Consider the following 18,115-nt stretch of genomic DNA (forward strand, 5'->3'; position numbering starts at 1 on the left):
CATTATTTGTTCCAATTAAAATGCTGCCGTCTTAATTTGTGCACTGGAGCAAGGCACTGATTTATTTTCATCCGAGACCCTAAATTGTTGCAACTCAGTTCTGTCGGGGAAGTGCTGATAGAGGGATTTGGCTCTGGTAGTTTATGATACATATATTTGGTGGTCAGCTGTAAGCAGAGGTGGAAAGTAGCATTTCCTCAAGTACAGTAGTAACTAAGGGCCTGTATCCACATAGCGCCTTTTTCTGAGAGCAAGGCTCTCTTTTCAATTGATTCCAATGAGATCATAGGTATTTCCATCAAATGCTGGCAGTGGCTCAGTCGGTCGGGGCTTGGACTGGGAATCGTAGGGTCGCTGGTTCAAGTCCCCAAACAGACCTAAATAAGGAGTGTGGACTGCTACTTGGAGAGTTCCCAATTCACCTCCTGGGCCCTGCCGTGGTGCCCTTGAGCAAGGCACCGGACAAATATTATTTTCTACCCTGTTATTGAGTGAACTAATTCCTAACAACTGCCTGCTCAGGCTTTTTTTTCATTTTTAAATTAAATGTGATGCTAAAAGCAAGAGTCTACCGCCATGCTAGCAGCTCTGTTAAGCAGAACTTTGGCTACCAATAAATGCGCCAAATACAGGTACAACATTTAACAATGGACCCAATTTGTCTTTAGAATGTAAGCACAAAGTACAAGTATGGGCATAAAACTAAAAATCCAGACAGATTCAAATCTGAGACATGGCACTACAGGAAAGAAGTTTTAACAGCTCATCCTAAGCGGAACATGAGTGAGTGTGTGTACCACATGTCAACCTCATGGTGAGGGGGGAACACAAAAAGACCATCATTGCCCCTGTTTGAGCCATGCTTTATCTTTGAGATTGTTGAATAAAAATGTCCCTAAATGGGAAAATAAAAGACATATTTGAAATGAAACCATGAATTTGAGTTATTTAGGCCCATATAGTTGGAAATTAAACATTTTTTATGTTCTTGCCCATTTCAGGGTAATTGCTCCCTAGCTCCAGCAACAGAGCTAAATATAGCAGATATTGTGCTCCTACCAATACTTCAAAGTATGTACGGAAAGGGCGGTCAGAGCGAGCTTACGAATTCCCGATAGCGGGACCAAATGGGCAATAAGACGAGTAATTGTATTAAACTGAATCAGAATAGAGCTGAAACCACCAGCAAATTAGATGAGTTAAGAATGAATATTAATAAAATGTCAAGATTCACATTAAGTATAGAAAAAGAGCCACTGGAAAAAATGAATTATTCTGTGTCACTATAGGATCAAAGTGTCATCATGAAGCATTCATGTACCATCCATCAAAATACATAACCAATCCCACTCTTATCTTGGGAAGGTAAGGCTCGAATTCAAACTCTGCAGGGCTCTGGAAGGTACAGAAATTAATATATCTGTGTTAGTGACCCAATTAATGTTGACATAAAGATGATTTACTTGTGTTTATTGGACAGGAGAGAGTTTCAGGGCATCAAAACCCAATTTCTCGTAAGACTTGAGCCGCATCTAATCGCTAGCGAGAGGTTAAACTATCGGACAAATCCATTTTACCCTGGCAGTGCCATCCCTCACACAAATTGACTAATCGACCCTTGTCGGTGCATCAACGCAGATTAAAACAGGAATTTATTAATAATTCAATCCAACGGGCCAACACTAAAAGAGACAAATTCTCCCTCAGACAGTTTCTCACAACGGGATAAACGACAATTACCAAAACGTGAGTTTCTCTTTTTTGTCTCAAGAGGATTTTTAAAGAGAAATACGAGGGGACAAAGTTGAAGTGTCCAATCAGGCAGTATGGATGCACATCATTCAAAACTCACTTGATGGCCCCTGCTGAAAGAGATCCCTGGCTGACAAGCTGACTGCTCTTTGGGGTTTACAATGGACTAAAGGGCAAACACACGTACAGTGAGTCGCAAGGCATTGTAATGATAATAATAATAATAATAATAGCTTGGATTTATATAGCGCCTTTCAAGGGACCCAAGGTTGCTTTACAAGTAATAGGGCAAAAAACAAACATAACAAAACAAAAAGTCAGACAGGCAAAACAACAGATCGATATAGGGGCCGAAAGCCTTGGCAAACAGATGGGACTTGAGGGCCCTTTTGAAGGCGTCGAGTGTGGGGATGTTGCGAATCTCCGCAGGGAGAGCGTTCCAGAGGGTGGGGGCTGCCACACTGAAGGCCCTGTCCCCGAAGGTTCGCAGTTTGGTGCGGGGGGTGGTAAGCAGGCCAGAGTCTGAGGACCGCAGGTTCCGCGGTGGGTCATGTGGGTGAAGGATGTCCGATAGGTACTGGGGGGCAAGGGCATGGAGGGACTTGTAGGTGAGGAGGAGGACTTTGTAGGATATGCGGGACTTGACCGGCAACCAGTGTAGGTGGATGAGGGAGTGATGTGCTGCCACGGCTTTGTGTGTGTGAGTACCCTAGCAGCACAGTTTTAGACATACTGGAGCCTGTCCAGGGTTTTGTTGGGAACCCCGAACAGGACACCATTGCAGTAATCCAAGCGGGTGGAGACAAAAGCATGCACTAGGGTTTCGGCAACCGACTCCGAGAGTGACGGTCGGAGTCTGGCAATGTTCCTTAGGTGGTAAAAGGTTGATTTGGTCACAGATTTGACGTGGGAATGGAAGGAAAGGGTGGAGTCGAGGATGACACCCAGGTTGCGGGCTTCAGGAGATGGGGAGTTGGAGCAGCCGTCGACCTCAAGGACGAAGTCACCAACCTTCTGGAGCAGGGCCTTGGGTGCCACAACCATGAGCTCTGTTTTATTGCTGTTACATCCATGTTTTGATGTCTTGCAGGCAGTTGATGAGAGACTGAGGGGGGAGCTGGGAGGATGGAGTGGTGCTGAGATACAGTTGGGTATCATCAGCGTAGCAGTGGAAATTGAGTCCATGATGTCGGATGATCTGGCCGAGGGGGAGCATGTAAATGGTGAACAGGAGGGGGCCAAGCACAGAGCCCTGGGGAACACCGTGGGACTGGGGCTGGGGGTGAGTTTGAGCCACTGATGGAGACAAACTGTTTCCTGTTGTGGAGGTAGGATGTCAACCAGGACAGCGCTGTGCCAGTGACACCTAGGAGGTCTGAGAGGCGGGTGAGGAGGATGTTGTGAGAGATAGTGTCAAACGCTGCAGAGAGGTCCAGGAGGATGAGGATGCTGAGGCGGCCAGAGTCAGCAGCAATGAGGAGATCGTTGGTGATCTTGATGAGGGCGGTCTCAGTGCTGTGTTGCTGTCTGAAGCCAGATTGGAAGGGCTCATAGAGCTCATGGTTGGACATGTGGAGATGGAGTTGGCCGGCGACCACTCTTTCCAGAGTTTTGCTGAGGAAGGGAAGGTTGGAGATCGGCCGGTGGTTCTGGAGGTCATCGGGGTCCAGGCCAGGTTTTTTTAGTATAGGGGTGACTGAGGCCATTTTGAAGCTGGTGGGGACTATACCAGGAGCCAGAGAAGCGTTGATAATGACCACCATGTAGGGACAGAGGGTGGGTAGGCAGTCCTTGACCAGGGCTGTGGGCATGGGGTCCAGGGAGCAGATGGAGGTCTTGGCCGAGCTGACCAGTTTGGCCACTTGGAGAGCATCCACAGGGGAGAAGGAGGAGAGGTTGGAGTGGGAGAGGGGCGGCGCTTGGGGTGCGTTACAAGGTGGCTGAGGTGCAGGTAGGGGGGGAGGGCCAGTCACCAGGAGCTGCTGATGGATGGCCTCGACTTTCGCCTGGAAGAAGTCGAGGAATTTGGAGCACAGATCGGGAGCCCCTGAGGGCTGGGGGGCGTCGGGGGGCCGTAGTAGGCGGTTGATGGTGGAGAACAGTCTTCTGGGGTTGCTTTGCTGGGCACCAATGAGACGGGAGTAGTAGTGAGTCTTGGCATGGGAGAGAGCTTCCTTATATGTTTTGACATTGTCACGAAAAGCCAGGAGGTGGACTGTGAGGCCAGTTTTTTTGGAGAGCCTCTCCAGCTGGCGACCAGAGGCCTTCAAACAGCGGAGTTTGGTGGTGAACCAGGGGGCAGGGCGGGTGAAGGAAACTGTCCGGGTTTTAATGGGGGCGAGAGAGTTGAGACTGAGGGATAGGGCAGTGTTGTAGTGGGCTACCAGGCCGTCCACGGTGGAGTCGGAGGGACCCGAGGCCATGTGGGTAGCTATCAGGTCGAATAGGGCCGGTGCACTCACAGTCTTAATGTTCCTAAACATAATGGTGCGTTGAGGATGCTGCCAGGGCAGGGAAACCGGAACAGTGAAGAGGATAGCGTGATGGTCAAATACAGCCAGGTCGAGGCGCTGTAGGTCGGGGGGCGGAGAGCCGGTAGAGCACACCAGATCCAGCGTGTGGCCTTTGATGTGGGTGGGGCCCAGGACATGTTGCTGGATGCTGAAGCAGTCCAAAAGTGAGAGGAATTCAGCAGCGAATGTGCAGTTACTGGAGTCAACGTGGATGTTAAAATCACCGAGCAGGAGAGTTGATGGAGACATGGAGCAGAGAGAGGTGAGTAACTCAGACAGCTCAGACAGGAAGGTAGTGGAAGCTTTAGGTGGGCGGTAAATGAGGGCCACCTGGAGCGGAGCAGACCCGGACAGTTTGAAGACAACACACTCAAATGAGGTGGTAGTAGGTACTGGGAGTTCTTTAACCAGGATGCCAGCTCGGTGGATAACAGCCAATCCACCAACACGACCCAGGGAGCGGAGCTTCTGGATGTACAAATAGCCTGGGGGTGTAGCTTGATTGAGTGTCACAAAGTCCTGCTGATTTTGCCATGTCTCTGTTAAGCATAGGATGTCAATGCTTCTGTCAGTGATAACGTCATGGATGAGTGGTGCTTTGTTGTTGAAGGAGCGGGTATTCTGCAGCATAAATGTTACATAGTTGTTCATAGCTGCTGGGGGGAACAGGGAGGGAGAAACCAGCACACTGTCAGCACAGGCCAGGGACCTCAGGTAGATAGAGCGAACGGGAGGTTTGGTCGGATGACGTTGTTTGTTGTGATGACGACATCGCCGTGCGACAGACCGTCTGTCAGAAATAACTGCGGGGATAGGAGTTTTGGAGTAGAAAAACTTGCATCTGGATGCCAGGTGTATGTAGCGGGGACGACGCAGAAGCCCAAGGGATTTGATAACGGCCAGGCAGTCAGGGATAGTGTGGTAGAACAAGTTACGAAGTTCCAGCGAGGAATATTGGAGCAGCATCACGAGAAGAGCGGCGAGCCAGCTAGCAGCTAGCACCGTTAGCCCTGCAGAAACCGGACCTCGAACCTCGGCAGCGGTGATGGAAAACAGCCCAGTTGGAATGGCCGGACTGAGGGAGGGTTTGTGGATAGTCCTAGGAGTGTGGCAGAGAGGAGCCCAGTCGGAGAATTCCGGAACGGGGACTACGCGGATAGCAGAGCGTGATGGTGAGCTCGTTTTGCTAATGGCAGGGTGGCAGAGGTTAAGAGCTAAACAGCAGCTAAACATAGTCGGCTGAGCAACGGAGATGGCAGAAACACAAAACCAGAGGAGAACAATCTTTCCGCTGTGTAAGGGAATTAAATAGATTGATGGCAGGGAGTGGTAGACACGTGAAGTAAGCGTTGGCATGAAGAGCGGCGAAAAACACGCCAGCGTCCCCTCAAACCTCAGAGAGGACTATCACCCACACACATGGCTGACTACAATTATAATTTCATATGGCCCAGTGTAGTAAGAAAAAGCCAAAGGTGAGAGTAACAGAAGTATTTGGATCCTTTAATTTAAAATATAGTAATACACGAGCGCCGATAAACATACTACTATAAGAAAAATGAAGTATTGTCATAGAAATGCACTTCAGTAGCAGAAGTAAAAACACTCAACAGAATGGTTCCTTTCATTCGATATAGTATTATTTATGTGGTAGTTATTATTCTTAGTGGCAGAATACGGCATTATTCTGCTGGATACAATTTCCCACTCATTAAAAGGCAATCAAAAATCTGAACGCATTAAAATCTTAAATCACTGTTTGTAATCATCCTTACTGTTTTACTGTCCATTGTGCCTGAGCTGTATCTGAGCTTTCAATGAAAAAAGAGAAATACAAATTTGGCTTACATTTTGAGAAAAACAACTTGAGTACGATTATGATTTAAATAATTTATCAATTCAAAAATTATTAGAAGCCAATTATATTATATTTTGTATGACAAATAATCAAAAAAACTAGTGAAAAGCTCAAAATTGTACTCTAAAATGTAGTGGAGCAAAGACGTACTTGAATATTGAAGTACCGTAGCTTGGGTAAGTTACTTTCCATCAAGGGGAAGAACACAGTCCGATTGGTTAGCTAGCCGGCTCTTTTCTGATCAGTCAACCGCTTAGCAAATCACGTACAGTGTGTAGGCCAATAGAAGCGCAAGTGCGTTTAACCCATAGTGATGTCACTATGTTACAGAAGTAAACAAAGGACTACAATCGAAGCGTTTCAGGCAGAGGGGTAATGGACCCCAAAAACAATAATAGGGCCCCTTTAAGAAGGCAAAAAGGTTGGTGTGAGGCTAAATGGCAATATAGAGTGGGGGGACTCTGAGAATTCAATGCCGTGGTGTCACTGAGCAACAGCAGAGCTTAGAGTAAATCTCTGGCTGACTGACCTCTTATCACCCGGCAACGAAGAACACAATAAATCAGATATTTCTGTCTGTTCTTTCTATCCCCGCAGGTCCCTGCTGCACGCCGTCCTGTCAGCAGCAATGCAGCACTGACGATGGGACACAAACAACAAATCTGAGCTGGCTCTCTTCACAAACCTCTTCCATTTTCCAAAGGGACACAGAGACGAAAAACATCCCGAGTATATCTGTAACTTAGAACATTTTCTGTTGTGTATCGACAAGAATAATTGCAATGTCAGCGGTATCCAGCAGGGGCAGGCTCACTCCAGCGTGGTCACTGAACTCTTTCAGAGAAAGAGAGAAAGCTCCGTCATCCTTTCAGCTGTGAGCTTGTATCTGCTAATGCGGCGAGACACCGTTTTGTCACAGTGGCAAAATAAATTTAGCCGCACAACACGGACAAAGTCATCCCTCTGAAGTGACAAAGACTTGAACAAACGCCTGAAAACAAAAGCTCCTGGATGCAATTCAGATGATGTTCTGCTTGTATAATTCATAAGAGGCTGTGTGTTTCTATTGTAGAGCATCTTGAGAGCATCACTAAAAGCATTATGCACAGAGGAGCTCGGAGGAAGACTGTGAGTTAGCATTGTTTTTGTGAGGAGAGCGATTCTTATTCAGGACGAAACCCACTTTCTGTTTCTTGGCCTGAATCCTATCCTAAAGGGGAATTCAGACAGCGATGACTGGATATCAACTGTAACAGAGACAGAGCGTACTAACCGAGTCCACGGTGCAGTCTGTCCCAGAGAGGTCCAGGTGGACCAGGCAGTTGGGCTGGGCCAGGAACAGGTACAGGTTCTGCAGGGGAACAAGGACAATGTCTTTTAGAGAACAGATAAAGGAAGAAAATACAAGCACATATAAATTGTCTGTACATTAGAACACATGTTATTTAGCATATGCTTTGATCCAAAGCATACATACTAATATTAAATATTAATTTTGTCTTACTCCTAGGAGTCTAACCTTTTCTGTGTGTTGACGTTTACGACCAACCCTAAGTCTGTTATCTGTCTTAAGGAATGGGAAGTCTCAGCTATTGTTGACATTACCAGTTTATGACTGGTCAACTCTCGGTCACAGAGCCTAAGAGTCAGATAAGTGATTCAGTGTCTCCAGGTGTTTACGCACCATCTCCCCAAATATGTTGTTTACTCTCTCTGAACTAGTTAAAAGGTCTATCTAGAGAGAGGCTGGGCAGAATGTACATGGCAACCCACCCGTGCAGTCAGAACCTTTTGCTGCTGTGACTTGTGATATGAATTCTCCGGCCGTTATACTTGTAATAAACTATCATTGTTTGACATCAAAGCTCCAACTCTCCTTGTGTCTCTCTGAGTCCTGACTCTCCATTGCTGCAGAGGTTTCCCTTACACGTACACTTCAATAGCATAGACATAACGCTGGGAACCATTTAGGGCTAAGTATCTTGAACAAAAACACTGGTGGGATCAAACCACTGATCCTCTGATTGGTAAATGTCTTTACTGATGGTATACTCATTGGTTCATAACAGGAAACCCTTTGCTTTCCTAATTCTCTTTGAAAGAAGAATGCTAACGGTTTACATTAAACCATTTATGGTCCAAATGTCCAATGGCAAACCATTGTGAATGTTTACTTTGAGTGCAAGAGAGTACAACACCTCTAATATTCTTTAAGTCCTTAGATACAGGTTCCAGACTTAGCTTATTGCAAGTATTATATCTGTCAGAACATTTACGTAGCACTTGGCTTATTTGAAGCTAATGCAGAAGCACTTTTAAATGGGGCGCAAGGCCTTGTTAAACATGCTGCGTTAACAAAACAACATTACATTTTTGGATAAATAAAAGTATATTTGATCTAAAACATGAAACTTGACACCTTAACAACTTTTTGGAAACTTATTTTTTTCTTTAATGTACGTCATTTTCACTCAGGTTTTGTTATGCACAACAAAAAATGTGTATAGAAACAACAAAATAGAAAAACGAAGTAAGGATAATTTCTGAATGGTATTTGCTTCCTTACTGTTGCGTCCTCTCCAGACAGAACCCCGGGGTTTTTACTGAGGTCCAGATGCAGTAGAGAATTGGAGTAGTCGTCACTTGAACACAACGCCTGGGACAAAGTAACCACACCTAATGGGGGGGTCATGATAGAGGTGAAATAAAAAGGAGAGGGAAAATTAGTTTCAATAATCAAATGATATGCATCCCAAAGTCAGTTTAATGATCTTATAATGATCTTTTTTTTCTCTGGACGTGACTTATTAACAACTAATAAATACAAAAGTACATAATGCAGGAGGGTGAGCGATCAATGTGGCAAACTAAATAATTGCGCAGAGACAAGTGAGCTCCGATGGCAGGATAGTATCAAAAGAAGATTTTAGGAGGAAGCTAGACACTTCCCCCCTGTATCCTGGTATGTACCCGTAAAGCCGAAACAAAAGAAAATCATTCTTTTAAAATCAGATCACTACACAATTACACCCACGGGCCCGATGGAAGCCCTCATTAAAAATCTTCGCCCTGAGTGATGCAAAGCACGGTGCGGAATGGCAAGTCGAAGATTAAATATAGACACAATAACAACACGGGAGAAATATCGAGCAGCACAGACAAATAAAAAAAGTTTACAAGCATCATTAATCTGTTCACTAGTCTAAATTGTAGGGAATACATTCCTCCTGTTTAAGGCTTTGGGGAGGCCAGCATGTGCTGCACTGACGCTAGCAAGGCGCTAAGCTCTTCATCCCTAATTTGTAGCGATTAGGAGCCAAATGAGGGGAAGAGGGGACAGGGTGTCTAATCCCCCCCACCCCCTCACACTTTGCCTATCCATCAGACTTGAAGAAGCCATTAAGTCCGTGTGAATCAGAATCAGAAATAATACAACTAAATAAGAGAAATAGGATAAAAACATATCTAAAATAGGATATGGTAAGAGTTGTTCCATTATAGAATAAAACAACATAAAGAAAGAAAAACGAAAAGGAAATATAATACAATAAATTGAATCAAATAAAATAGAAATAAATATGAAAATAATTGGATCTTGTAACAGTAGCATAAAAGAGATAAACAAAAAAAGATGAATTTAAATTGATAAAAGTAAACAAATATGTATCTTGCAACATTTGTTCTTTATATTATAAAGTAAAAAACATAAAACAAAACAAGCTAAATATACAATTATTTCAGATAAAATGGGAAAATATAAATAAAGCATGGATGTTGGAGCACTTGCTCCATTATCTAATGAACTCAATTAAATATACAAAATGTAATACAATTAAGTAAAGATCAAATTGAATAAAATAAAACAATACAAATGTGATCTTGTAAGATAAATATAACAACATTAAATAAAAATGTGATCAAATATACATTTGAAAAAACGTGTTATTATTTTAAACAGAGAAATAGTAGTAGAAGTCAAATCAATGCCTCTTGTGTGGGTGCATGTGAGAGATATCTGCCTTTTTGCATATCTGATCACATCTCACAGATAGTGTCTGCGTGCGTGCGTGCGTGCACGTGCTCGCCTCAGCATATGTGTAGCTGTTTTTAGAGATGAAGGGAAGGAGGGGCGGAGATAAATCTATAAATATTCAACAAAGTAATGCTCAGCCCCTGCAAAGTCATACCTTCACCCCCCATTCAAGGTCAGCACTGCGTTCCCCTGAATCACTGTGTCATCCCACTGCCTTTAAAATCACACCCAGTGTGTTTTCTTTCCATTTGTTACAGGTTATCGAGGTTGTCGTCTGCGTTGTACGTAACACTCATCATTCAGCCGAAAGCAGTCCCTACAGGAGCAGAGGAGCTGGGGAAAAGGGTTTAGCTTTCAAGCTTCAGGGCAAATTGTGTAATAGATAGAAAGGATGTAATGCCTCACTTTGATGGCATTTGGGCTGGTTATTTTAGACCCCTACAGTAAGTACCGCTATAGAGCCCTAAATAAACACCTTTGTCTAATCTTCTGGAAACGCAGTGGTGGAAAAAGTACTCAGATCCACAGAACTACACTGTGCTATTTTACCAGAATCCATGCACAACACAAGAGGTCAATAGATCACACACAAAAAAAACGATTTTCATTCAAAGCTGTTTCCCTGTCTATATGAAAACAGCTCACAGACAGGAGGTCAGAAAATGTCACTTCCATTATATCATGGAGGCAGAATTTCAACAGAATCTCCCTCCAACAGATCATCAACAATGCGTTAAAACAATCATTTTAACAATACATGGTACAACAGACACTAAAACATGTGATTCTGTTGTTATTAGGAAAATGTTTTGTTGTTAATTTGGACAAAAACATATATAGATACTGTACTTTGCTTTGTAGGACAGCGTACTGCTTGTGTACATGAAAGAAAATCATCATTCAAGCCAAAGTAGATACATCAGAGAACTCTGTACCCTCTTTAATAACTCAGCCAGTTTGAATTCTGTACAAATTATTTGATTCTCAGAGTAAATTGTCATATTTTTACTGCACTTTTTTCTAAAAAAATGTACATGTAAACATTTATTTGTATATATTTTTTTAAATAGCATAAAAAAATGTTTATATTTGTTCCTTTTTTTACAACTTAACTCAACTTAACTATTGTGTTTATATACGCACTATAATACACCAAAGCAAAGTTATTGTACGTGCAAACCTGCATGGCAATTAACCTGATTCTGATTCTGATCAGATCAAAATAGGATGACAAATGCTATTACGCTGAGGCTATTAATGTATGGACTTAAATGTGATCTCTTTGAATCTGCTATAATAGTGGACGGTTGTGCTGTTTGGGATAAGAGCAATAGAATTGGGACACCGCACTAATGCCTACATGGGGTTTTAAAGGGGATTAATTTGGTAGATGGGTCATACTGCATGGGTCTGTTTATCTACGCGAGGTAACACTAGACAAAATAGAACTGCATGGTGGGCAGCAGCTACAAAAACAGAGTCATAGAAAGTGTCTGAGCACCATCTGTTGTACCAGTCCCAAAACTTAATTGGACATTCATTATATTTAATGATCGGGGTCTCTTACCCTTGGAGGAAAGGGAGGTCTTGGAGAGGTTGAGGAGGCGCAGACCTTTGTTGAGGCGACACACTTGTTGAATCAGGTTGGAGACTCCTGGTTTAAAGAGAGGGGAAGGGGAGAAGAGAAGAGAGGACACATTCATCGTATAATCATAAATACCAATTCAACATATTTACCACACATCTAGAGCCAGAACAACTAATGGTTTAATGAGTGATACAAAAAGTACTATAGTTAAGTCAAAGAAGTTACAAGTAAACGATTTTTGTTTCAATACAAAAGTAATGGCAGCAAAATATAAAATATATGTCCCAAAGTAATGGAATACAAAATGGCCCATTTCAGAATCATAAAATCTCTTTAAGCCTAGGGCACTTCCAAATTGTCATATTATGTTTTGGTAATTCCGGTTAAAAAGGCCCCGTTATGCTTTTTTGGAGTTTCCCTTTCCTGTAGTAATATACATTTGTGTGTATGTAAATGGTCTCCAGAAGCTAAAATCCCAAAGTCCCCTCCCTCTCCCCCCCCCTGCCTGAAAAACCTCTATTGTACTTCTACTCTGTGCTCCCTGAACACAGCTTTTTAGAAAGTACGTATAAATTAGTAGATTTTTTAAATATTTGACGCTTGTTTCCCTTTGATCTTTCTATCAGCTTCTTGAGTTTGAGCCTAAAAAGAGCTCTGCAAAGCTAAAATACAACCTCTCTCAATACACCCCCTCCAAACATATACATAGCTATACCCACCCGTATACTACAGTGGGAAAACAAACACCAACATACTCAAGGACCTGGCTCTCTCCCACATACCCAGTGCAGAAACACATATAAATACCATATGCCAAGCCACATTACATAACGGAGACGGAAAGAGTTTCATCTCAGCAAAACGATAAAACCCATCGCAGGGATGGTTATAAAAATAGCATAAAAGCCTCGGCTTTATTTAAGAATGCAATGCTTTTGTGTAGTGCCAAACCTTGTTTCCTGATTGAATGTGTGCAGAACTGTTCCTGGGATTCGATGCATGAAGAACACTGTAAGCTTTGCAAACAGACTGAAGGTCATTTCCCACTGTGATTACGGGGTTATTGTGATGCTGGTTAAAGCTGCAGTGCGTATGTGGCTGTAGTCACAATAAAGGAAGTCTATACACACGTTCTACACACACACATAGAGGGAGGCAACTGTGAGCAGAAACAATTAATTGAAGCGAGTTGAAGTGACGTGTGTCAGGCGGGAGGGCAGGAATTAGCTAATGAGTGAGAGTGGCATGCATGCAGAGCCTGAATGTGGTGTAAAATAATATGTGCGTACAAAGCACATGAGAGAAAGGTGTAAAAGGTTTGACTGAAAAGCCAAATGATAGATTCATGTTCAGATTATTTTCTAGATTAGGATTATTGTCAAACATGTCGATACCAGCTCCTCAAAGTCTAAGGTAATGTCTTTAAATATCTTGTTTTGTCAGGACCAAAAGACATTGACTTGAATGTGATACAAAGCACAGAAAAGTGGGACATCTCCATATATAAAAGGGAAGTATAGAGTAGGGCTGTAAATAACAAATATTTTCCTTATCATTTAATGTTTAGATAATTTCCTAGATGCAATTGTCTCATTGTTTTGTTTTTAAAATGTCGGAAAAAAGGATAATGTCCATCCCAGGCTCTCAAAGTCCAAGTTAATGTCTTTAAATGTCTTGTTTTGTATTTTGTGACCCAAAGACATTTATTTGAATATGATATAAAACAGAGAAAAGCGGGAAAGGGAGAGAAAGGTGTATAACGTGGGGCTTCAAAAAAATGATTATGTTGATGAGTGATTCATCTGCCTGACTATTTAAGAGAGTAATCGAATAGATGAAGTGTCTAAAAATTGGCAAGAAATTGTGAAAAATGTGAGAAAAGCAGGAACTTTCCATATTTAAAAAAGGGAGATAAAGGTGTGTTTTATTTAAATGTTTAAGTTAATCTATACTGTGACTTACTTTAAAAAATATATATTATTAATTATATCTCTGTGTGTACTCTTAGCTGCCCTATCATTGGTTGTACTTCTCTATTATTGATGCTATGACACCTGAATTTCTTATATTATCTTATAAAAAGGTAATATAAAATGTTACAAATATATTAAAATGTACATCCCAGTTTCTCAACGTGCAAAGTCAGGTCTTTAAATATCTTCTTTTGTCAGAACCAAAATACTTTAACTTTAAAATGATATAAAACAGGCAAAAGCGGGAATGTCCATTTTTAAAAAGGGAGGGAAAGGTGTATAACAGGGCTCTGCAACACGTCGATCACGAGCTACCGGTAGCTCGCGGGCAGCTTTTCAGTAGCTCGCCGCTCGATTATAGCGAAGTAAAGTTTTTTTTTCTGTCACACGAATATCAAATTGGTCGGTGACGCAGAGATCAAGGAACAGATGTGACAGCGGCACAGCGACACCACACACGGAGCAGTCTGCTTTATCCACCAACACAAGCAACACCAGTCCAGAACCAACAGCAGAATGACGTCACGTCGTGTCACGTGACTTGAATTGAGCCGTCCCTTATAGATACTATCTCTTTACGTATTAGTGATGGGAATTCCGGCTCTTTTTAGTGACTAGTCACTAAGAGCCGGCTCTTTCAGCTCCTAAACGGCTCTTCAGTTTACCACAGAGCCTCAGTTTCGATAAAAACTCTCGATCTTCTCTCAAATTATTTATTTTTTTCTCAAATGACGGCAAGACGCCCCTCTGGCGGAAACGCTGCTTCCAACATTACATTAAAAGAACAACTTAGATTAATTAAGAATAGTAGAAAAACATTATTGGTTATGATGCACGTTGCTCTGTAAGAGGTTCAGTTAGTGAGGCGAGTTGTTGGCGAGACGATACAAATAAAAGGGTTTCTCAAGAGAGGAGGACCTTATATAGTCCTATATGAAAGATAGATGAGGAGGAGGAACAGAAATTAAAGGTTCTCTGAGGATAGTCATTGATTTTGAATTCTTTAAGAGCACAAGAACAATCAGCAGTGCCCTCAGAGACACAGCAGCAGATTGGGAGGGGTTACCCTGGTTGTCCAGCGTGTTGTGGGCCAGGTTCAGGGAGTGGATCACAGAGGCCGGGTTCTCAGACAGCGCCGACGCCATCTTCTGCGGAAAGTCCCTGGAGACAAAACGTTATAGAAGAAGGAATATGAGGCTATTGTGAAAATTGCTGATTCAATACTGGTGTAAAATCTGCCAGATAGATTTACTTTATACAACTAAATGTACCTGGTAATTTTTCATTCTTAAAACCTACTGTTAATAAATGAAACACTCAAGAAGCTGCCCCTTTTTCAGAGATGAAAATAAGAAGAAGCCACTTTATTAATCCCACAAGGGGAAATTTGGTTTTCATTGTTAGTCTTTACACACCAGTACAAATGCATACAGAAACAGAACCTGTACAAATTAGGTCTGAAAACACATGTTTGATCGGGACTTGAACCGGTGAACCCTTTTTTCCCCTGAGTCCCTACAAAGGCTACTGACGCTACCTTATTGATAAAAAAAAACGTTTGTGCTAAAATTGACTTAAAATGTACTCACACTATACATTTCAAAATAAAAATGTACATTATTGGTTGTTTATATTGATATGCTGGGTAATGATTTTTGTCATTGGTGTGAATTTCAATAATAATATTGAATAGAGACAAAGGTTTTGATATTCTAGAAATGTCCGTAAATAAATATATTAATATTTTGCTAGGAGCTAATGTAACTGCAGATGACAATGACTTATTTGGGATCAATCCCACTTCACTTAGAAATATTTCCGTCAAGCATGAGCATGTGAAGTCAGGACTGGCAGAAAAACATATATTTTCGAGGTCTGCATTGAACAGTTTGCAGCTTTATTCCCAACGTTGACATTTGAATACATTTATCTCGCCTATTTACTCTGTTAATCTGGCATTGCTGCACAGTTGCAGATAGAGATAAGTCTACATTAATACTGATAGTCTTATACTATTTGGATAGTTTCCGACTCCATAGATTCAAACATTTCCAATAGCTCCAGAAGTAAAAAATGAAACATATTTTGAAGATACCTCTAAAACCCCAAATTCCCAATGTGTTTTTTGTCATGAAATACTCTCCTTTGATACATATTTGTTGGGGTTAAACCTTTTAAACGAACAACATCTTGACTGTCTTAATAAAACAGTTTGCATCGCGTAAGCACCTGTATAAAAAAGGCAGTCTAACGGCACTATAAATTACATTTAAACTACAAAAACACCTTTTGTTTCATCTTTTTATTCGAGTAACTACATAATAAAACAGGGCGTGAGTCGTTCAAAGCCGTTTCATTTGAGAAAAGCTTTGAACTTAAAGAACGTTATGTACTTGCAAACAAGTGTTTGAAAGGAAAAGCTTATGAAGGTAAGACACTTTTTCTTACTGTGCTGTACTTTGTCATTTGTGCCGGCAAATTACTTTGAAATCTCTTGAATCACATATTGAAAAGGTGATAGGAAGTATGGTATTTGGGTGGGAGTCTATAAAGTCACATACTTTAACATTCACTGCACTCTTTGAGCATCTTTGTATAAAAAGGGATTTCTTTCTTCCCTGTTAGAGTTTGGTGCAGTGCTTGTCTAGAGCATTTTAACACATTGAAAATATAAACATTTGGTGCCTCATTATTATTCTGCAATAAATCCTGTGGCCTTGAGGCAGCCAATTCATCTCAATGAATACATAATAAAGAAAAAGACTCTGCTAAATGATCCTAACGATGAATAGAAGGGGAGATTTTCTCGCCAGGTGAAGCCCAAAAATATTCTCAAACGTGGGGAAAATAACCACGCACAGACAGGAGAGACCTTTATCTGAAGAAGGTTAACAGAGGTGTGAGAGGGAGAAAGAAGAGGAGAGACAGAATTTGAAAGGTTAACACACAAGGGGTGAGGAGGGGAGGTGGGAAGAGCTGGAGTGAGGAGGGGAGGTGGGAAGAGCTGAGGTGAAAGGGTGAGACGAGAAGGAAGTGGGAAGAAAGAGTACAAGCAAAGCAGAGAAAAGGGAATCGAAAAAACAGGGGCGATTATAAAAAGGACAAAAGAGAAGAGGGGTAGGTGTTGTCTGAGAGGACAAGGTGGGAGGAGAGGAAGAAAGGGAGATGAAGTTAGATTAACGGAGAGGTGACAGGGCGGGAGGAAGCTGTCAAACCTACGATTTCAGTCCTGCGTTCTCCAGAGTGAGCTCCTCCAGAGTGTTGGACTTGCTGACTGTGTGCAGAACCTGGTCCACCACCTCGGAGCCCTGGAGGAAAAAGAAGAAACAAACCTGAAGGCTCCCGGGACCAGGGGGCTCAAAAGGAAGAGAATGTAAAAGCAAGAAGTAGTCTGAAGCAACCGAAGTCTGATTAGGATCGGTAAAGCCTGATTAATGGATTGCTGATTTTACACTTTCAGAGTAGTTTTGTGAAAGCCACAATTTGCTAAATGCACAATGAGATAAATAGTCTCAAGGACTATGTCTAGACGTACATGAGCAGAGGTGATATTGGTCTAAAATATCTGTTTCTTAAGACAAACATGTATTTATTATATTTTAGCAACTACAACACACACAAAGCTGACTGGGTTGTACTTTTGAAGTGGTTCTGTGAAGGCAGGTAGTCATTTGTTAAATTCCCTTTATGTAAATTAAGATAGCCTCAAGGACGATTTATAGATGTATTGAGCAAAGTTGATATCACATATTTTAGGTTTAGTCTGACTCGTTAGAAAGAACATGTCATGAAAATTCATGACACTTCAGACATCTTTTCGTCATTACTAGTCAAATGTTTATTCTTTTAAGATTTTTCCTTTAATTATAATTTTTAGATTATATTATATACATTTAATAGAATTATGTCAAAATTAATAATCAGACCCCTTTTTTCAGCCTCAAAGAATTCCAGTCTCATAATGAAAATGCTTATTACAGTAGTTTTAGGCAAATGTTTGTAATTGTTATGTAATATTTTAAGTTTTAATCGAAGATAACTTGAAATATTGTACTGTTTTAGTTTACATTTGTATCAATGTTAAGTATTTACGGGTCAAAATATTTACTCCCTATTATTTCTTTCGTTAAAGCTTGTTTCAAATGCCACATTTTGTCATCAGATTATAATGAACATTTCAGTCAACCAAGTATTGAAAAAAATCAATAATCATCACCATTTTTGAGCTAAGCCCTGTCCACTTCAGACCCTCTGAAATAACAAGGAAGAAATAAACTACAGAGATGTATGAGTCTTGAAAGGGAGGGGTGTTCAGTTTGTTGCAATACTCAACCTTGCGCTGCCAAATGAAGAAATTGTGTAGGTAGAGACTCAAATTTGGAACGGTATATTCTTATA

The 18,115-nt window shown here is 41.6% G+C and overlaps 1 protein-coding gene across 6 annotated transcripts in view; it reads right to left on the minus strand.

Annotated features, from left to right (window-relative positions):
- The window catches only part of carmil3 (capping protein regulator and myosin 1 linker 3), a 147,982-nt gene that overhangs the window by 55,796 nt on the left and 74,071 nt on the right, over positions 1 to 18,115 (minus strand). For all 6 annotated transcript variants that reach the window (XM_079651797.1, XM_079651796.1, XM_079651798.1 and 3 more), the window contains 5 exons: positions 16,937 to 17,025; positions 14,784 to 14,878; positions 11,724 to 11,810; positions 8,690 to 8,799; positions 7,397 to 7,474 (listed from right to left, as the gene is read on the minus strand). In XM_079651797.1, the coding sequence (XP_079507923.1) occupies positions 7,397 to 7,474; positions 8,690 to 8,799; positions 11,724 to 11,810; positions 14,784 to 14,878; positions 16,937 to 17,025 (459 nt within the window). The remainder of the gene's footprint in view (positions 1 to 7,396; positions 7,475 to 8,689; positions 8,800 to 11,723; positions 11,811 to 14,783; positions 14,879 to 16,936; positions 17,026 to 18,115) is intronic.

This window comes from Notothenia rossii, assembly GCF_949606895.1.
Source record: "Notothenia rossii genome assembly, chromosome: 9".
NCBI classification, from domain to species: domain Eukaryota; kingdom Metazoa; phylum Chordata; class Actinopteri; order Perciformes; family Nototheniidae; genus Notothenia; species Notothenia rossii.